We start from the raw sequence: 22,731 nt of genomic DNA on the forward strand, positions 1-22,731 counted from the left end.
CGTAAATCCCCCTCCTTCTTGGGTACAAAGAAGATAGGACTTGCCGCGGGTGAAGTGGAGGGGCGGATGTGTCCTAATCGTAGGGCGTTCTGTACATAGTCTTTCAACGCCAGTTCCTCCGAAGGGGACAAAGAATAGATCCTGCCCGAAGGAATATTGGAATCGGGAAGCAATTCGATTGGGCAGTCATATGGTCTGTGTGGAGGAAGTACCTCAGACGAGCCCCGATCGAACACTGATTCGAATTCTCTGTATTCTGGCGGAATCCCAGATACCAACCCCCCAACAGTATGTGTATGCACAAGCTCTGGATCGTCGACAGTCAGTGTGAGTTGGGCTAAGGCCCCCAAGGCCCGAGAAGGTGTGTCAGAGGCTTGATGGACCGGAAGACAATAATTCTGACAGATTTCAGACTCAAAGATTACAGTGCCTGACTGCCAATTGATCAATGGATTATGTTCACGTAACCATGGAATCCCTAGTATGATGCCAAATTGGGGTGTGGTGATCAAATCAAAACTCAGGGTTTCTGTGTGTACTTCTTGTATGGTTAACAAGAGGGGTGCAGTTTGATGTCTAACAGGACCAGAAACCAGTGCAGAGCCGTCTACGGCTTGGACGTGTTCCGGTTGTGTTTTTACCACTAAAGGTAGGTTGAGGGAATGGGCCAAATCAATATCTATGTAATTACCAGTGGCACCTGAATCAATAATGATATTGACTGCATGAAGAAGGCCTGTAGAGGGACATAGGGTAGCCTTTACAGAAATGGGTTGAACACGAGTAAAGGCAAGGGAGGTACCCGGAGAAGATGACGGAACACTCGACCTGTTCTCCGGTTCTAAGGTCGAGCCGTCCGAAAAACCTGACTCTTCCTGGGCCGTCGAGGACACTCTTTCACGAAATGTCCAGTGGTGCCACAATAAAAGCATGCATTATCCACCCTTCTACGTTCTCTCTCAGATGTTGTAATAGGACTACGTAACCCTCCCACTTGCATAGGTTCTTCAGTACTGGAAGCAGGAGTGCCAACAAGAGTGGGAGAGGAAGAGGCCCCCAATTCAGCTCTACGCTCCGATCGTCGTGCATCTACCTGCAAGACCAGATCAACCAATTCCTGATACTGAGTAGGCATAGAAGGGATCACTGCTAATGCATCTTTCATGGTGTTACTCAACCCCCTATAGAAGACCACCGCCCTCTTGTTTTCTGGCCATGATGTTTCCGCAACTAGCTGATTGAACCGGGTGATGTAATCTATCAGAGGCCTTTTACCCTGAGTCAATTCCAACAACTCCAAATCCCTAGACTGTACCTTGTGTCGGGTATCGAATACTCGGGCCATTTCTAGGACCAACAAATCAAAATCATAAAGAACTGGGCTATTGTTCTCTAACATGGGATTAGCCCAAGCGGCTGCTGTTCCGGCCAAATGGGAAAGGGCGAAAGCAGCTTTAGCAGTGGTTGTAGGAAAAGCCAAAGGTCTGCATTGGAAATGTAACTTGCACTGATTAATAAAGGTTCTGAACTTCTTGGGATCCCCTTGATAGCGTTCAGGAGCAGCTAAGGGGGAAGGAGTTGGGAGTATCATCGGAGTTGGGACTATAGGAGCAGTAAAGGGAGAGGGTGTAGTGGAGGAACTGGTATCTCCAAACTCAGGGTCTGCAGGAAGGGAGTGTTGAACACTTTGTATGGAATCCAACCTTTGATGGATCACTGTGTTTGCAGCGGCCATATCTGCCCTTAATACTGTAATTGCCTGAACCAAAGCAGCTATGGGTTCATCCGTGGATCCCTGCATCGTCTAGCACGACTGTACGGCTTCTCAGTCTGTTCTGACTTGAGTGTCGTGTAGACCGATGAGACCTCCGTCCCCAAGTGACGCACAGGGGAACTAATAGAAACCCGCTGTACGACCCTTGAGGCCACAGGTGAGAGATGTCTTCTCAGATCCACGGAGCCTCTTGGAACACCGATGCTGCTGTCAAGAGGGAATGAGGTTAAGTACCAGGCAAGCACAATACGATGAGGTAAACGAAAGTAACTAAAGTGTCTTACCTATCTGGTGTAATGGAGACCCAGGTAACCTAGTAGGGAGGTTCGAGGCTCATTAGATGCGGCGGTCCCTGGAATGGTAGAACCGCAGGTTTAGCGTGGATGAGGAGTAGCCACCTGTGGGAGTCAGGGCTTGACTTGAATCCCCAGTAGGGAACAGGCGTAGAAGATCAGTAAAGTACCAAGGGATGATCCAAAGACAAGTCGAGGTGCAGTCCAAATATCCGGCAACAGGTAAACAGTTCCAAGCAAAAGTACCAAGGGGTGTCCGAGGGAGTCCGAGATAGAGTTCTGTGATCAAGGTAACAAGGAGCAAGTTGTAACGCCAAACAGTGTCCGAAGCCAGCTGAGAAGCAATGAGCGTTCTGTCTCTCAGACCTTTATCCTGACCGCCCCTGGGTCATGTGACTACTCTGGATCATGTGACGTCCACCAAGATCGCATGGGGAACGCCGTAGTGTATCACGTGACCGGCGTGAAGACGTAAGGCCGCCCTTTCTGCTATACGTTCTCCAAGGCAGTTGCCAATGCAGAAAGGGTTGCAATCGAGCCCGTACACTGGTACGGAGTTTTCGGTTCTGTGGGTTCACCGAATCACTTGAGCCTCGAAGCTTGGGAGGAGATGTCGGGGGAATGTGAGCGGTGTTCTGACGTGTCATGGCCTGGTGTGCAGAGGATCGCCTAACAGATTTCAACCAAACACACAAAAGCATGCTTTCTGGCCCAAGCCCCCGCTCCTGCCGCAAAATTGGTAAAAATCCGTACAGCCGTTCAGGCTGTAGCCGTGCACAAAGTTTTTCCCCATTCAGTCTATGGGAAAAAAAATATCTCGCCCAACTTGGCGAAAGAATTCAGAGCCGGCCATATACTTTTATTGCAAGTTTGGTGAGGATTCCTCCATGGGGAGCAAAGTTATAAGCTGCCGAAAAAGTGCTCTTCCTATGAGTTTAGCAACTTAACCATAAATACACAGCCGCTACCGCGGGCCGTGTAATGTACATATATACCAAGAAAGTCATGGTGGGTTTAAAAAGGATTGGAAAAAAACCTTTTACTTGAAAGGTGAAAGTAGAATAGGCAATTTCATCCAAGTCCAACCACAAGTCTGTCGTAACTGTACTGCACTGATGATCTGGTGAAACCAGGTATGCAGTTATCCTGACAGCCTTGCAAAATGTCTGTCTTGGGTTGATTAAAATAGCACTGCCCTCTAAGACAGACTAATTCCTGGAGAAAAAGGTTTGCATTTGTCCTAATTTGCATACCGATATTACCCTGCCGATGTGGCTCAGAACTTGAGGTTAACTTCCAGATATGGCTACTAGGTGGAATGTGGGACTTGTCTCAAAGGGACTAGGGCCACAGGTGTGACCATGCCCTACTGGTCACCATGTCCTTCTGTTTTGACAAATCTTTATTGGGGTGCATATATGATTGTGTTGCTTGAGTGACAATTCTTATCCTTTTGGTGTTTGTTTTTATTGTAAGAAGTAGGTGGTTTAGGCATTTGTGGAGGAGCTGGTACCAGATACAGGGGTGCCTGAGGAGGAGGTGGCACCTCAGGTAAGGGTACCTGAACAGAAGGATGTGATTAGAGGAGGGTGACCAGAGAGGAGAATGATCAGGAGTTGGAGAGAGAGGAGGGTGAAAAAAGAAGAGGTGAAGATGAACAGGACCACATGGCAGAGACAAGAGAACGTGGAGAGAAGAGAGACGAGCAATTGGAGGAGGAAAGTAAGTGGAGAGGAGGAGGGTATGTCAGACTCTAACAAAGTTAATACAGTCGTATGGAGAAGTGCACACCTTGAGCCTGATGGTGGATGAACAAGAATGTGGCTAAATGTTGAAGCGATAGAGATGAAACTCAAGGACCAAGAGGAAGAGGGAGAAAGAGATGGTCCTGAAGTGTGTGCTTTTGACGAGGCATCAGGCAGGAGGGAGAGATTGGTTTGGTGGGCCATAGGACCAGGACCTAGAGAGAGGCAGATAGTGAGGGTCCTAGTAAGAACACCCAGAGACCAGAACCAGTTTGTGGCCTCCTTTCTTCCGATGATTCGGACCCTTTGTTAAATTCCACACCAACATTACGCTGAATACAGAACTATCCAAAAGAGTCTGCATCGGATTTTAGATTTGGGACACAGTCTCCCCACCGTACGTGAGCTACACAAGAATGCTGCCAACACAACTATGCCAAATGGTGATTAGGGCGTTGCTTATAGAGTGAAACTGAGGGCAAGGGACCCTGGGAAGCCACAAGAGGAATCATAGGAGACATTCTATTTGGGGGTCTTTGTTTTCTTTGGATCAATTTGCACCTGTTTAATACATTTGTTTTGCAAATCTGCCGGTAGTGAACAGGACCCTGGCCTAGCAAAAACTGAAAAACAATTGCTTTGAACACTTGCGAACTTTAACTCTAACTTGAGTTTACACAGAGGACTGGCCCCATCTTGGTGACTGACTATTCCCACCCGATTATTATTTTGTGTGCATTGTGGCATGTCGGAAGGAGGAGTCGCACACGTTAAGGATATTCTGACTTGCTTTTAATAAACGTATAAGGCCTATCTTTCCTTTATCCTAAAGGTGTTTCCCAGCCTATCTAAAGAAACTAAAGGTGCTTTTCTGTCATCAGGAAGTCCCAAAGAAAATAATATCCTCCGTCTAAATGTAATTCTGACCCTACCACTAACACAAGCAACTTAAATGAGGCCTGGAGAATAGCTTAATTCCACTGGTAAATGGCTTAATTCCCCTCGTAGTCTGTTATTTTCTGTAAGTCTCTTCATATCAATGTCTCCCTTTCTTGGGTGTATTTCCTAACACAATCTCCTATAATAGTCTCTGGATATCTTCTTGATTAATTCTTGTAGCTCTTCCACAATATTCTTGGGTCTTGTACTCTCTTTAGTGATGTGTCTGTGACACCTTTACTTGTGATACATTCTCCAACTTTTGTCTGAACTTGTAGACCTAAACAAGCAGTATACTGCATCCATTGTCCTTGTGGTCTCCAATATCTAGGCAAAACCTCTCGACCGGTCCATATCAGGATCTCAGAGCACCGTTCTAGAATTCGGTGCCGAACTGAATCTGCACCCATTGTAAATCATTTTATAGAACTACAGCACTCTGCCAATGACTTTTTCTGGTGGATTTTAGATGTAGTTAAGAACACACCGAATGTGTCTCGCTGTCTCTTGCAGAAAGAGGCACAATGGATCCAACGTCTAGCCACCCACACTAATGGGTTAAATGAGGAGTTTCTCCCTCTGTCCTGAACACTTTCTGCCCCTTCTGTTTTCGCTTCAGCCCAGATGATTCTCTTTTATATCATTTAGCCTTGATGATCCCTACATGAGGAGCCAGGCCTTTCTATTGCCAGTTACTCAGCAACTCATATACCTTTTACATGTACATATGCCACAATTTATGTCCATTTGGCAATGTTCACCTGTCTTTACTTCTCCAAATACACACATTGTTTCAATTTAATACTTGCCCAGCGACCGATTCAATTGCCTACCTTGCTTTCCGGAAACTTTACATACTCCCCTTTCGGGACCTGGCAGCCATTTTCTGCGCTGTCGGACTTTCTTTGCTAGGATTTATTTTCTAGGAGTTCTCACTCATCAATTAAACTTTTTTTTCTTTTAAATTAAAAATTGACAGCACACTTTCAGATCTATTTTCAACAATAGGAGCATTGCAACTAATTACCTCAAGACTAACCGCCCCCGAGCATTTGTTGATTATAGCCTTTGCGTCGTATGATGCACCCGCCAGCTCTTCGGAGGCTTGTCAACTTCCTCCAATCAGATTTCAATACCGGAGACGCGTGGATCGCATACTCCTAAGAGACTGGATAGTGAGCACCCAATCTAGCTCATTACATTAAGAGGCACGCCGGCTGCAAGCCTATCAGATCTCCAAACTGAGGGAGCCCAATAGGAGTATATCTTGCAGCCACAGCCCCCTTTCACTTTCCGAACCTTCAGGCTGAGCAGCGGCACACCGTCTGCATATGCCTTCGAGCTCTCTGACGAGTCGGACCATTCCAGCAACGCACGTAGCGGCAGGCAGAATAGAGGTAATGAGTTTTACTGATACTCCGTGCCCATTCCGCTTTGTTTTCAAGTTAGTCAGAGCTGCCATGAATCATACTGCCATCCAGACGCAGCCTTCCAAAATACAAAATACTATTTATTTAAACACTTTTTTGCTTTTCTCTTTTCCTTTTCTCTGCACAGCAAGAGAAAGCCTTCATTGCACTTTTTCCTCGTGTTCGAAAAGGCACGAGTCACACTGCTCCCTGCTCCAAGCATCACTTCAAACTTTCAGCTGACCCCATTACTTCTCTCAAGGTAGGATTTTGTTATTTTTCCTTGGTGCAACGTGATTTTAGTCCTCTTCATAACATTCAGTGACCAATACACTTACACTTATCTAATTCCTTGCAGGATTAACCTCTGATGCCAACCCCTAAATTTAGGATTCATTCCGCAAAGTGCTGTTGAACGCAACATCGACACACCTCAATTTTTCCTCAAAACATTTAATCCTTTTTGGCAACTTCGAACGACGGGAAGTTCTGAAAACTTCTCAGCAACCATTTTTTTGAAATAATTGCTCTATAAATTAAATAACAACCTGATAATTGTATTTTCAACTCTATATTTTCCTTTAGATAAAAGTTTGTCCAAAGCACTCCCCTTCTTTGATGATGTAGCACTGCTATGGGTTACCCCGGGCCCATTTTTCCAGACGCCCTGCACCGGTCCTCGACCAGTACTGCGCCTGATTATCTCTACTTATCCACAGTCTCTTGCATCGGTAACTTTTATGCCCTTTGGCTTTCAACTGTACCTCTAAGCAATTTTGGTAGTTTCTCACTAAGAGATTATCTCTAACACTCAAATATTTTTTTTTTGTCTATCTCTGCTTCCCACAGGGTCCAGCTGTTGTGTGATATTTCGCCCTGAGGAAGGCAACTTTAATTATGTATTGAAATTACTTGCCAAACAGGTGGCTTCTTTGCCGAAACGTGTTCAAGATGTCTAGTTAATTTGTTGTGTTTTTTCATTAACGATCCCTTTTTTTGACACATGCACGTAGGCAGACCTGTCAGTTAAATGAATAAATGAAGAATATTGATTAACTTAATTTCGTAAAATCCAGAAATCTGTGTTTTGGCTGAATATAAGCAATATGCGAGTGTATTGGCTCAGTTTTAAACCACCACTCAGTTTGCATAATCCTTTGTCTGATGTTCTACAATAAGATGATTATTTCTGTTTTTGTTTTTGTTTTGACTAGTTACTCATTATTAATGTTTGGGTATTCATGTAAAAATGTGTGTTGTTTAAAAAAATATATATATTTTTTCTTTCTCTACATTGTTTTACTAAGAAATAAAAAAATAAAATGTTTACTGTTATTAGCTTGAGACTACCTCGATTGCTTTTTGAGTCTACGGCAGCCTATTTGAATGGTTCAGTGATACCTTTTTGGTACACCTATTAAATAATCTACATAAGCTTCTTTACTTGAATTTATAGCAGTATGGAACCTATTGGTTTTGCTTAGTTTAGAGTCCCTTTCCATTACTGCTTTTTGGGACAGTTCCCCCTCTCTTTCGTGTTAAATTTGTTCAGCAACCGGTTTGCTTGGGGATCTCTTTTTACATTTTACCCTCAACAAATCAGGGTTTCTGAGGACACACCTTTATTTTGTACCTTATAGTTGCAGGATTTATCCTCAATATTCTCTCTGGCTATGGAGGGTGACCACAGGATTTTACCCATCGGTGCGGCATCTCTAGCAGGGGAGCTTTGGTAAAACACGGAATGGCAGAATCACAAACCTTCAGCTATTCCTTTGAACAAACTGCAGAAGTGATAAAAGGCCCATCAATATTTCATTCATCTGGACCCAATACTGGTGTGGCTCAATGAACATGCTGCGATGACCTGTTGAAACTCAAAAAGAAAAACTTCAGAACAGAACTACCTCTGTGAATATCTCAGGGCAGACACCATCCCTGCAGGACTAATCGTTCGCAATGAACCTTGCCTTTTTTTAACTGACAAAGAGTATACCAATACTTTTAGTCACATTGCGATTAAATGTAGCAGAGACCTGATGGTCCTCACTATCACAACTGCTCAGAGACTGAGTGCTGAAATACAGAAGGAACTAGAAAAAGAGAAGCTTTTTTTTAGAGAACACAGGCATCACTATCGTCCGTGATCAGCTTAAAAAAACCAACAAAGTTTTTGAAGACTTTAAGACTGCCACTATTACAAAAAAGAAAAAGAAGTTAAATTCAGATTCAAGAATTCAAATTGGATAACATTTTCCCTTATACTACCGACGAATATATTGAGGCTGCCAAAAAACAGTCTGCATCCCAATCAAAGAACAAAGGAAGACGTCGCTAGGTATCCTTTTCAAACTCTAGTAGTAGCAGTTCAGACAACCAAGGCCGGCACAATCAGCAACCACAACAAATATTTGGAAACTATTTACCACCCCTTCCTTTTTTAGGCAGGGGAGGGCCAGGAGGCCCATATTGGGGACAACAATGGTTTCCTCCATATCATCCGCCACAACGCCAATTTCGAGGACGGAGACGTCTGAACAGATAACTGTTTGTCAGCAACAAATGCCCATTTTTAATCTAGTCAAAATCGAACTGAAACCTGCCCAGATCTCAGTACTCTCAAAAGGGCTTTCATTTGTACCCACTCAACCAACGGACTGGTTTGAAACTGAATTAGAGATTCGCTGTTTCCTCAGAACTGTCTGACTTAAAGTTTTCTTTAATGAATCTCCTGAGACTGAACCAAGTTTAGATACCAGCTTACGTGTTCCTTACACCTTTAAACCCCAAGACAATGACACATACACGGAGGAGGACCTGTCAGTTAAATGAATAAATGTAGAATATTGATTAACTTAATTTCGTAAAATCCAGAAATCTGTGTTTTGGCTGAATATAAGCCATATGCGAGTGTATTGGCTCAGTTTTAAGCCACCACTCAGTTTGCATAATCCTTTGTCTGATGTTCTACAATAAGATGATTATTTCTGTTTTTGTTTCTGTTTTGACTAGTTACTCATTATTAATTTTTGGGTGATTCATGTAAAAATGTGTTTGTTTTTTAAAAAGAAATGTTCTTTCTCTAAGTTGTTTTACTAAGAAATAAAAAATAAAATATGTTTACTGTTCTTAGCTTGAGACTACCTCGATTACCTTTTGAGTCTACAGCAGCCTATTTGAATGGTTCAGTGATACCTTTTTGGTACACCTATTAAATAATCTACATAAGTTTCTTTACTTGAATTTATAGCAGTATGGAACCTATTGGTTTTGCTGAACTTGTAGACCTCTCACAGTCTGTTAATCCAGGCCTTCTCAGCTTGGATGTGGTTTAATCCAATTTGGTATCCCTCTCCTCCTGGATTCTCTGATATTATCTTGTTCACAATCTCACGTTGTTTCCACGAAGTAAATTACTTTGTGGTAATTTACTTTGTGGAAGTTACTTTGACAATACTTTGAAATTATATATATATATTTGTGGGTTAAGGGGTAAAAGGTGGGTCGGTGGGGAGGGATTTGGGATAGGCATGGTAGTAAAGGGAGGAGGGGTGTTAGGAGGGGGGTTGGGGAGGAACCACCCCATTATAAAAATAAATCTAAGTAATTTACCGCAAAGTATTGTTATTGTGTGGAAATTACATGGAACCCTTTTTCACTTGATAGTCTTATCACCACCTCCTTATTACAGGGAGTTATGCTAAGCTTTCTTCACTCTTCACCTTTGAACTTGCAGGGTAATTCTCCTTCTTTCCCAGTCTTTATCCATTTCCCACACAAGTTATTCAATCTCCTCTTTATATGCTTGGCACAGTTCCGGTTCAATGCTTTTATATTTAGTATCTCATCGTTGTTACTGGGCCGAGTTTCTCCCTCCATTTAATGTTACCCTTGCGGTCTCCCTCTTCTTCCGTTCTCCATGTCACCTCTCTGTATGCAGGGGAATGTTGCAACGCATGGCATTGGGTCGGGTATTCCTCTTCTGCTGTATAAAGGTGTTGATGTTAAGAAGCTGTTTGTGCTCCCATTTGCCTTCTCTTCTTCGGTTTTGCTGATCTCACGTTCTCTGCTTTTCCTCTGGCTGCTGCCGTGTACAGATGCTGGCATTAGGAAGCTGTTCACGCTCCCTCCTCTGGTGGTTTCAGCATAGTTCGTTGGGCATCCTGCGCACCACCATATGGATGTTGTACTGCCACCATCTGGTACCGGAGTCTGATCTTCTGGTTCACAACAGTTTCTCTGTTGTGGGATACACTGGGCAGCTGGCGTATGACACTGGTGTGCTTTGCCTCCTCGAAAGATGCGGGCTCAGCGTCTCATCTCAGGTCTGCCTCTCCACGGCGTAATCACATCAGTGGGCTTCCCCTGCGTATGAGACTCCCTGCTTCTCCTTAATACTCCACTCGTCTCAGTTAAGTACACATCTCTTCTTAAAGGGACATCTTCTTTTCCTTTTTCAGGCTGTTTTCTTTTCAGCATTGCCTTTGGTCCAATATGCAGAGCTCATAGTATTCTTCGTAGCAGATCGTCCCATATATGCTACTATGGTGTGTGGCCTAGGGAGGGCCTCACCCTGGGGAGAAGAGATGAATAACCCTGACTTGTCACATACCCTTCCCCTTATGTTGGTGGCTTCCCCATCTCCCTGTGGTAGACATGGCTTCTTTTTGGTTAGGCCTGGTTGAATTGTTTTCTTCCCAACGTCTGGAGATATAGTTTTGGAGGATTTCCGTTTGTAGGAGATAGTCTTTCCCCAGTTCCAGGTGGGAGTGTACAGGAGGTCAACTGAGGCTTCCCAAGATTTAAAGGGAATCATTTCCACAGGTTTTCTGGATTATGGGAGGAGTCCTGGGAAGGCCTGGAAGCCAGTACCAATGATTATCTCATCTGGGAAAGCAGGTATGATGGCAGTCCTTATAGTGGTGGGCTGATCTCCGACACTAAATAGTAGAGGGAATTTGGCATAGGTTTCTAGATCGCTTTGTACACACATAATTCTGGCGGCTTGGTTACCCTGGATATCTTCAAGGAATTTTAGATTGGGTCTTACAGCGGTTTGTCGACTGCCTGAGTCGATGAGGGCTTTAGCCCATACGTCATTGATTTGTACTCATGAGTTTGAAAAAGGTTGAGAGGTACAATAATAGACCTAAGTCTGATTTGGATCATCCTCTACGTCCTCTTTCCTTGCTCCACTGTTCTGCTGCTAGCCAGCTACTTCCATGGGTTGTTCTGTGGTGTTTTTAGGGCAGAATATTGCCAGATGTCTCTTTTCTCCACAAGAAAAACAAAGGGGGGGGGCAGAAAGGGTGTTTTTATTCGCCCCATTTCCTCTATAGGGGACTGGCAGGTTTTCGTTACTGCCAGAAGGAGTTCTTCTAGGGATTTCCTCCTCATCCTTGATTTCTCGAGAAGGTGTTCTCTCGACTCTATACATTGTTTCTTGAAATAAGATTTTGGGAGTTAGTTTCTCGTCCCTTTTTTGAGCCACCATTTTGCCTGTATGTTTTAAATATTTGGATGCCTCTGAATGGGCTTGGGTGACCTGGATGGCAGTCTCTAACAAGGGTTTAGGCTGTTGTAATGTACCTCCTGTAGGTAAGGGGTTAGGGCTCTTATAAATTGTTCTAAAGCCAGGGTTTCTAAAACCTCTGGTAGGTTTTTCCTTCACAGCCACTGGGTAGGAACATTTTGTGCCCGGCTTGCTAATTCAAGGGGACTTTTATTTGGTAGTACATGAATGTCCCAAAATGTTAGCTGGTAAAACACTTCCGTCTGCCCCACCAGTTCTAATAGGGCCCTCTTTATGTCAGAAAAAGGGGAGGCCCCCCAAAGGGTTTATGTTTTAATACGAGGCCTGTAAGTCTCCTCTTAGTAACAGGACCTGATAACAGACTTTCAAACGGATGTCCCAATTGAATTGTGTGGCTATTCGTTCAAAGTTTATAAACAACGTTCCCAAATCATCCTCTCCTTCCTGATAGGGCTGGAGTACTCCATGGGCTACTATCTGACTATCTGATGGGAAGGACCTGCTCATATTTTGTCAAGGCCTTCTTCTAGGTGCTGATCCACTTGGATCTGGTGATCTACGATCCGCTCGGGGATTGATTCGAGTGTACTCATCTCAAAGTCTGATTGAGGAGAAGGAAGTTTCTGAATCATTAGTTCCTAGTTCTTCCTCCTTGTTAGAATCCTCAGGAAGTTTTAGATTAAAGTGCTCTGGTCAGTAAGGGTTCAGCACGGCCAGGGTTGGGTTTGCTTCCCAAATAGGGTTTTATGCCAAAAAGTCCTATGCGTGGATGATTATCGAGGACATTTGCCAGGACTCCATGCAGATGAGCTTTTACCGTCCTATTTTTTTTTTCTCCAGGCAAGTGTATATGTGCTTTGTTTCTCTGTCTCTTATACCCCCCCGAGCCCCTACTATTCGTAGCGTGGTCAGCTCTCTCAGTAGTCTCACACCCTTCCCCCCCCCCCTTTCTTTACAGCACTTCGCGCCCTACTGTGGTGTTGTTGTTTTTCTGGCTTGAACTAAGCACGATTTACCTGCGACTACTCCACTCTACATAGTCTTGCCCTGCCAACCTACATCAGGTATGAATTGCTCTATTATATACCACTCGAATTTCAGGTGTGTACACTTCAACCAAAAATTTCGCCTACCAGTAACCATTGCCCCCTGGCATTAGTCTTCATAGTCTTGCCCTCCCACCAGCAAATATGTCTGCCGTCTTCTTTCTCTTCCGTTTCTTTCTCAACTTTGAGCGTCCTTTCTGAATTTGAATCTCCATCACTTCCTTTTCTCATCAGCATTTAAACCTCTATATTGCAAATTGACTTTCATCTTTGAAGTTTTCCTTCATCTGTAACTACAGTATCTACTTTCACCTTGAGAACACTCTCTCGTGTTCTGTTCCAACCCGGTACATCTACCTATGGCCGCCGTTTTACAGCAAATCCAGTCTCATTGCTGACAGCCTTTTGCATTGCCTAACATCTGTCCTTTTACCCTCATACCTGAGATATGTTTCCTTTCCTTACTCTTTTAGTTGCCGTGTCCCTCCACAGCAAAGAAGAATATTATGTCTAGTCTAGTCCAGGAACTTTAATATACCGGGAAGACAGCATCACGGATTCCCCCTGTCCCTAATGAACATACAGGGTGAGTGATCCGTGTACCTTTTATTTAGACCAGCAGCAAAAAACTAAATTCAGACCTTAGAATAAGTCTACTTGAGTACCCTCTGAACAAATTTTGTTCTATTTTCTCTGCCCCCTTTAGGGAGAAACCAACCCTTCAACCCCAATTATGCCCTGAGGAAGGCTCCAACTATTGTTGCCCATTTTGCACGCCGAAACGTGTTATCTACGCGTTTTTGTTCCTTGGTCACTTTAGGAACATATGTATGATATACCCTACACGTCGGCAGATAACCACGTAAACTGTGTTTGATTTATGTCTTTTTGTATATCAGGGTAATTTTTTAAACACCCTGGTATTTTCCCATCTGTAGGAACAATTTTTGTTCCCACTGGGTTCGTTTTCTAATTAAGCTATTGTATTTTATCCATATTGTTTGTGATGAATATACTTCTCTGTTCCTTTTGGGAATCAATGTACATATTATGAATGTTTTGTTGTAGGTTTCCTTTTTTCAATATTTTTACCTTTTGTAAAAAGTGTTTTGAATTCTAAAAAGTGATTTGATTTCTAAATGTTTTGATATATTAAACTTATTAGTGTACTCTAAAAAAGCGAATCTTTGGTTTTCCTATGTGACTTTCTTCATAGAAACACATTCCTTTTACACTAATTTTGGAGATATAACTAAAATAATTGACAGGAATTAGGACTGTCCTTAAGCGTGGTCAATAAGGGTTCAGCACGGCCAGGGTTGGGGTTGCTTCCCAAATAGGGTTTTATGCCAAAAAGTCCTATGGGTGGGAGATTATCGATGGACGTCGCCATAGACCCTTGGTATAGCGGCGTCTGACTCTGTATCGGGACATTTATATCACACTTCTGACACCATATGTGGTGGGTTGGAAAATACGACTTGCTTTTAATGAACTTATAAGTAGAAAGCCTATCGTCCCCTATTGCTAGAGGGGTTGACATGCCTATCTAAAGGAATTAAAAGTGCTCGTCTGTCGTCAGGAAGTCCCAAAGAAAATAACGTAATTTGCCCAAATCTAATTCTACCTGAGCCTACCACAATATAACCAACTTAAACGAGGCCACGAAAATGGCTTGATTGCCCTGGTATTCTGTTATCTTCTGTTAGTCTTTTTATATTAATGTCTCCCTTTCTTGTGTTTGTTTCCTAACACAATCTTCTATAATACTCTCTGGATATCCCCTTGATTAATTCTTGCACCCATTTGCCTTCCCGTTATTCGGTTTCACCGGTCTGCCGTTCTCAGATTGTCTTCTGGCAGCTTGTGTTGGGAAGCTGTTCGCACTCCCTACTCTGATAGTCTCAGCGTGGTTCTTTGGGTGTCCTGCCCATCACGATATGGCTGTGGTACCGCCACAACCTGTTACAGGATTCCGCTCTCCTGTTTCACACCGGTTTCTCCGTTGTAGGATGCACCGGCCTCCGCCTTATCAAACTGGCGTTCTTTGCCTCCTCAAAAGTTGCAGTCTCCTCAGCTCGTCTCATGTCAGCCTCTCCAAGGTGTAATCATGTCAGTGGGCTTCCCCTGCATACAATACTCTCTGCTTATCCTCAATACTCCACTCATCTCGGTTAAGTACACATCTCTTCTTAAAGAGACATCTTTTTTTCTCATTTTTCACCACTTAACCAGAAACCCTAGGGAGGGTCATGCTGAGCAGATTCACTTCCCTAGCCTCAAAGGGAGAGGCTCCCCCCTGAGGAGTATGGACGACCCCTGAGGAGTATGGACGAATACCCACAATTCGTCACAGAATCCTAAGGCAATTAATTTGGGTCTGCCTTCTAAAGTACCTTTATGAGATGTTAAGACAAACCATTTACATCTGGCCTACCGTGCTTGATGACAGCACCCACTTTTTTTGCTTCAGTGATTCCAAACCTCTTTTTAAGCTTTAGCAATTCCAGTGCTGAGAATAATTAAATCCGGAAAGCATTGTCTGGACCGTAGGGTTTTTATCCTGTAGTTAGATGGGTCAGTGCGGTCTGTGCTTTCTTCACTCAGTGTTATTTGTAGTTGAGTTAGCTATCAAAGTGAAAGCCAAGGAATTTTGCGATTGAAATAGTTGAGGAGTTTGCCTTCTAACTGCATGGTGCCATACCAGATTTGTATGTTAATGGTTAAGATGAGAAGGCATTATGCAATAGTGGTATTCAGTTTCAGTAGAAAGGCAGACATTCATGATTGCATTTGAGAGAGGCAGGTTTTCTGTCAAGTGACATTTGTGTGTTCATTTGTGTGGTATGGCACTTTTACGTGCCTTTGTCTCTCATCTGCATAACTAGTGTTCAGTTGCCCCTTTGTCCAGCTGCCTGTTTGTTTTGTGGAAGGACATGTAGAAGGTCAGTTAAATATTAAGAGTAGGACGATGGGGGCTTCGGAGAACCTTACAGATGACTGGGAAAGGACGTGTGGTCTAGAGTAGACAGTTTGTAATTGTTAAGACCTGTTTAGAATAAATGAGAATGAGAACAGGCAGAGTGCCCTTGGTGCTATGCCCTTACGTGTTTGTACATCTGCTCTGCAGTATACCAGTTTTGGAAGCACGCATGCAATGATCATTGTTATAAATTGTAGGTTGCTCGCGGATGAAAATGAACAGCTACAAGACCATCTGCGAGAAGTCAAGGATGAAAACGGCAGACTTTACAAATTGCTGCAGGAGAAAGACTTTGAAATTCGGCATCTCAAGAAGACAGTGGAAGACGACAAAGTGGCCCTCGCAGGTAGAGGGCAATGTTTTTGTAATACATCACTGATCTGATCAAACAACCCATTTTACAGCCTTAAAATGTTGTATTGCACTGCATAACACAACATGCTGTTACAAGACAGCCTCATAATAGCAGTTCTGTAAACTACCAACAAAATATATTCTACCTTACTCTAACTAAAGGCACAAGATAAGAGCCCAACATTTACCATGAATAAATTCATATGTGTCATGAAGTTGCTAGAATTAAAAAATGAAATGCCTTTAAAGTTATGGAATTCAACAGCCGTTTTGAAAACACCAATGTTTTTATAAGTTTTAATTTCCAGCAGCCCGTTTTTAGATTTTTGTGATGCAGAACTATTGTGGCCACATAAGAATGGTGTGCGTGTGGGTAACAGCTCAGTTCTGTGTAGAGTGTAGACTTGGTCTAATAGCAGAAACTTGTTTTGCCTTACAAATACCACACGTGTGAAAATGACTGTATCTTTTTTTTCTCCTGAATGATATCTGGGATTTCTGTGCAGAATCCATATACTGTAATATATCACCACTGTATTAAAATAATTAACTGATCTTGGACCTACAATCACCCTGATTACTTATTGTTACAGCAGGGGTGACAACAAATAACCTAAGTATCCCTTTATAAAGAAGAAAGCCCTTCGAAATTGTACTGCTGGTGAAACTTTACCATTTTTTTCCGCCTAAAAGATCTTTATTCCTGGCCTCATCTGGCCCTAAATCTCTCAGGGTTCATGTGTTCTAAAGGCGCCCTGTTACCCGTGCAAGTAACATTGTACAGTTGGCTGAGTTTAGTCCACCAGTTTACTGATTCAGAATGCAGGCGGTATCCAGCTTGCTGTATCCAGTGTATATGCAATAGAAAATCCAAGTAACATAACATATGATCATAAAATAACATAAATGGCGCACAAACCCTTTCAGGTGACATTTGAGAGATGCAGACCATTCCTCCTCACTATCAGCGAAGTATACGAATGTGGAGTGACACCTTGAAAGTGTGATTCAGTACATTTTGAAATTTGCATTAAAAGTGGAGTGATGACAGGGACTGCTCACTACTACCAGCCTGGGGAAGCACGTTAACACATGGAACCGTAGTGGCTCAGTGCTATATTAAGCAAAGTGGACAACGGCAGCACCTCACAGCGATAGGCCACAGCCCTGAATTAAAACGTGCAAAGGTAAAGCCCTACAGTGTGCCTGACTGGAGACTATGCTGCGCAAGAGCAAAGCAAGATGCAAATGTACCCCCGTGAAAAAGGCAGGAAAAAGTAAAACAAAAAAACAGAAAAACAACAAAGGGGAAACGACCAGCGACCTCCCAGGTATGCCTTAGCTTGCGTGCTGTGACAATATGGAAATTCAAGACAAATAACAAGGGCGCTTTGCACCACATTGGGAAGAGGGCTCATGGAGCGGCAAGCCCATTAATGTATAGATAAGCGACCAGCGTGGTCTGGGTTCCTGTGACACCCCAGTCAGGTGCGATAAGCCACGCAGGCACTGTAGCAAGCTGAGCTGGGCTGAGAGACCTGGGGAGTACCCAACCAACACTATCCACCAGACTCACTGATGAATGACCCAGTCACTCTCAAATGGTCAAAACAATGACCAATTCCTGTATTGCGTTCAAAAGTATTTATTACAAATAAACAAGAAATATATAGATTATTCTTGTATTCACAATTAATTCAGTAGCACATTAATGCATTATTCTCTAAAATAAGCAGGTTAAATGCCCTATATGAGGGGGTAATATAAATACATTATTACATTGTGGGCGAGGTGCTAAGACCCCGATCGTGCTTTTCTTCACCTCTTCCATTCTATTAGGCTCTTCGGGATGTCCTGGGGCCCTCTGTTGCTCTCAAGGGCTCTCTGGCATTTCAGCAAAGTATTTCAAGCATCAGGCAGGGAGACGGAGTCAGGTTCACAAAAGACTTCAGGTTTTATTCACACCAGACTACAAACAGCATCGTTGTCAAGTACACAAACCCATGCTCCCTTCTGAAAATGGAGCTTCCTTTTATACTTTTCAGAGCAGAAGAGTCGAACTCCCCTCCCTTTTCTAAACATGTCCAGGCAAAACTCTCCGCTGACTATGCTCTGGACCTGGCAATTAATTCTTATCTGTTTAAACCTTCAAATTGAAATACATTCTGGCACCCATCCTAGGATTTTCCCAGCCACACTATCCCAAATATGGTCACGCAGCTGCATCCCTTGGCTAGAAATTCAAACATACCCTCATTAACTGTCTGGTTTCAGAATGCTTATCTGGTTTTTTGCATGGCACTGCGACGTTGAATTGTTCAACTCTGGGCTGACATATGCTGCCACTGTCTGTAGCAAGTCGCTTCACTTAATACATTCTATTTACTCATATAAAGGCATTGTCAGTTAAAGGCATTGTAGGTTACATAAATGGTAGTTCTTTTCTGTCTGGGTATAGTAAAAAAAGTAATCATTTTCCTACTCAATTTTTATAGTGTGCATTCTGTACCTTGCCAACATACTAAACCATGATAAAAGCATTTTCGACTTTATAAACATAACACCATTTAAAGTACTAATGTCTTTTAACCCTATGAGTTCTATTTTCACACATTTGCAATAATCACTCCATACGATTTTCTCTGCCTGGCTTTAAATGGGGGGAGGGGCGCTGCCCCTTACTGCATTCAGTTGCTGGTACTACATCAAAAAGAGATCTATTGGATTGAGCGACTAGAGTCTTTGAGCCCCAAAGGAATGAATGTGGACTTTGATTTTCCTTGCTTTCTATACCTCTGTTGGAATTAAGAGTAGTAATATAAATGCCTCTCCACTCATATGGTGTTCAGTGGTGATTACAAGCTACTAAGTGTTTTTGTCCTGTTATACAGAGATGATTGTAAATTATGTGTCATGGAGCAGGAGGCATACCATCAAAAATAAGTAAGATCTTGAGCGGGCCCTTCGTGTTAATTGAGTGTAGCTCAATAGCAGGCCTGTGACGTATAGTAAGAATCCACAAACATGGGATTTCCCACGAAATTACCCAAACTGGGGTAGCACCAGAACACATATATTTGAATTTGTGGATTGGATTGGTATACAGACCTCGCAACTGCACATGACCGATACCCATCTATCAAAAACACACCACATGGATATAAATATATCCATTATATAGCATCCGTTATATAGCAGATACTCAAAAGGGCTTTAATTCACTGGCTACGGCCACGGCATATGAGGCATTTCTTGGATAATGAGCAGAAGAGTACTTGATCATAGTCATGAGACATGAGGGAGATTTTGATAATTCATACATTCATGGATAAATACTTAGCACTCCCTCACAACACATGTATGTTAGTGTATGTTAGTGCTGTAGCTTTAAATACCGATGCGTGATGGGACACTTCCTTGAAAGTTGCCTCCCTGTTCCTGTATCGTGTATTTTATTGAAAACCTATATGGGTGAGAACTTTAAAGTGTTAGGACCAATAGATTGAATCAACATGTGACCACATGACTAATCCGCTATCATGTACACGGGGGTTAGTCCCCATTGTTGGAGGGGCTGCACAGTCGTGAGCGACTATTGGCACCAGTGGTGAATTTGTCTGAATGCACAGCTGTACTGGATGGAGGTTTTAGGCTGGGTGAATGCCATAGATGGCATTGCCAGGACCCTGCCTCTGTTGCTATTGTTGTTTGGGGTTGAGAAAGACGCCAGGGGCTATTCGTTGCTGTCACACATGCCAAATTAATTATGGCAGCACGAGTGTGTCTCACCAGGTACTGGAAAAGGACTTATCTTCTCATTAAGGTGGAGTGGCTGGATAAGGCCTATGAAATTTACGAAGACAGTATGCAATCCCATACACACATCAATATGGAATGGCTCCCGTTTCTGGAATACTACAGGGTGTAGAGGCTAGGGAAAGGAGATTCTTCAGGCTGGATACAGGGTTTGGGGAATATGTAAAAACTGCTCCGGAACATAGAGGAAAAGGTTTGGCGAGGAGTCGGTGGACATATTAACTTTCTCTAAATGGGCCAGACCGAGGGCCAGGCGTAGCATAGTCGTACAGGCAATTTGATACTAAATCACATGAATACATAAAATCACATAGATTTACTAATCACTTGCCAGGTTCTTAAATGCACCCCGTTGTGTGTCCCTTTTGCATTTACTATTACAAAGTCTTGTAGGTCCTAATGCCCATTATTTTAGGGGAGAATTTTAATGGGTACATGCCAAGTTACGAGGGATCAACAAGTCTCACGCCAGTTCTTAGATTTACATAATGGCCACAGGTAACATCTTCATATTGCGCAAACTCTTTTAGACTTCATGACTTATTTGTACTCTGGGCTGTATTGCACATTTTTACTTTGGTATTTCTGTTAGTATAACATCATTTATATTTTGCATACTTAATCACGCCAGGCAGTTGGCCAATGGTAGTGGAGTTCAGTTTGCTCGGTGGTTACATTGCGCCAATTAGTCAGCTCCACATTTCCCACAGATTTTGTCAGTGAATTTGTCCCCATGGAGAGGCCATGCAAGTATGGGACTTGCAGGATGGTGTTTTCTTCTTTCTTCCCTTTCTCCCATTGTGGATCCCCACAGTCACCTTTTTACGCATGCTCTCCTTGGCTTTATCAATTTTGACAGTTGGCTTGGCAGAAGGTAGACCTGATATTGGCAGCAGGCGCATAAAAATGCTCCTTTACAATTCTGACCTCCACACTAAAAGTGCTTCCTCAGCCTATCTCAACATCATCACACAACCATGCTGCCACTTATTCTAGTACTTATTCCATGGTACCAGAATCCTCCAGTGCTGGAAAATACTTGATACTATAAGTTTTCCTATTTTCCCTCTTTCTAGACCAGCATTCAGCCTAATCCACTAGTTACCATTAAACATGCACCCCTATTCATAGTCATGTTCGCTCTACAACAGTTTCATTGTATCGTTACAATGTATTAGCTCTGTAGGTGCATATCCTATTCCTGCTTCTGTCTACCCCCACTTGGTGCCTGGTTTTCCTTTCTTCTTTGTCCACTGACTATGGTTTGGGCACTCTGGGTGTTGGGCGCAATAGTCCATTTTCTCTGACAAGATACTGGCACCCTAAGGCCTTTACAACAACAGTACCATAACCCTAGGACTAGTGCTGAAGCACAAGGATGCAAATGCTAATCTGAAGAAGACTGTAACGAAGTTCTGCTGCTGCACCTTGCTAAAACCACTCTGCTGGCGAAGCTCTCCCAGTTTCTGCCGACACCAGACTTCTCAAGAGACAAACGGGAAACCAGTCAATCGTTTTCCCTAAAATGCTGGATGCAAGCCTCAAGAAGAATGCCTTGCTGCACACAGAGAGGCGGTAGCAGCAGACACCCCGGGGAGCAGTAATTGACCGTTCTGGAGACCTGTCATTACAAAAGACTGAGTACAAATATAGGACCTGTTTGTACAGTTTTAAGAAGGACAGATCTTGGCTTATGTTACTCTGTCCACCTACATCTGGCACACTCGCCTTTGTCGCAACTGGCGGCAATACTTATTGTGGCACCTGAGATACGCTGCCTAGATGGTCATGCTGGACCGCTTCAGCTGGCTACATTGGTGCGGCGCTCCCTCCATATGGGAGCCGCCATGAAAGGCTCCATTTGTCATTGCAATTTCTTTGCATGCATGTCTTTACCCCTTTTTCCTCACTTGTTCTTTCCTACAATGGTTGTTTACTGATAGAGGTTGTTGTACTAGTAGTTGCATTTGTTGATTCTGATGGTTTTTCCCTCATTGGTTTATCAGTGTTATTGCAATGAGTACTGGAAAAGTCAAAGAAAGTCCCTTTCTGGAATGGGGATTGGCGTACTTATTGATATTTTTCCATTCATGTGGAACAATGGGGGAGAACATTTACTGAAAATATACTACACACCCAATGGAAATAACTGCAACCTGGTTGTTTAAATTGTTGACACTAACTGCACTTCAGGAAATCAGGGTTGCAGCAAAGTCCATGATCAAGTCCCCACTACACGATGACAAACCCATAAACTGTGCCCCACACACAGTGATAACATTTGTCCTTGCCTTTACCTATTGATTGGGGGTCAGTATAACCCTAACTTTGTATTTAAGCCATGCACAAATCTCTCATTAACAACCACAAGTAACGTGTATGGTATCTTTAATTTCCTTTTCATAAAGTTTCATGAATGGACAGTTATACTACAATGCTGGCATGCATCCATACAATAACAGTGCATTACTAGATTGAATGTGAGGTACACAAGATTTGAAAGTGATGTTCAGAAGGGTGTGAATCATCTCCCATAATAAGGATATGCTTTGCTCCAAAATGTAACGGACCCTTCACATTATGGTTTGTTTTTTAATCTTCAGGATTTAGCTTATCCTTGCCTATTACCACTTCTGAATAGCATAGTAGCTGGAGAAAATAGCAAGGCTTTATCTAATACCTCGCTTTAATTTTACACCCAACACATGTTTGGATACCCATGATTTCTTGACAAGTGGGATACCTATGGGCCAACTCTTTCCTTTGACCTCCTATGCACACTAGGATGGGCTCCTAACCATCACCTAGTGGGATGAGGTGCTAATTAAAGTCCTCAGCA

General features: G+C 43.0%; 1 protein-coding gene across 2 annotated transcripts in view; it reads left to right on the top strand.

The window, feature by feature from the left end:
* The window catches only part of CCDC13 (coiled-coil domain containing 13), a 1,886,344-nt gene that overhangs the window by 169,945 nt on the left and 1,693,668 nt on the right, over positions 1 to 22,731 (top strand). For both annotated transcript variants that reach the window (XM_069647762.1, XM_069647761.1), the window contains exon 3: positions 15,920 to 16,068. In XM_069647762.1, coding sequence (XP_069503863.1) covers positions 15,920 to 16,068 — 149 coding nt within the window. The remainder of the gene's footprint in view (positions 1 to 15,919; positions 16,069 to 22,731) is intronic.

This window comes from Ambystoma mexicanum, chromosome 2q (assembly GCF_040938575.1).
Source record: "Ambystoma mexicanum isolate Mex_15411 chromosome 2q, UKY_AmexF1_1, whole genome shotgun sequence".
Taxonomy (NCBI): domain Eukaryota; kingdom Metazoa; phylum Chordata; class Amphibia; order Caudata; family Ambystomatidae; genus Ambystoma; species Ambystoma mexicanum.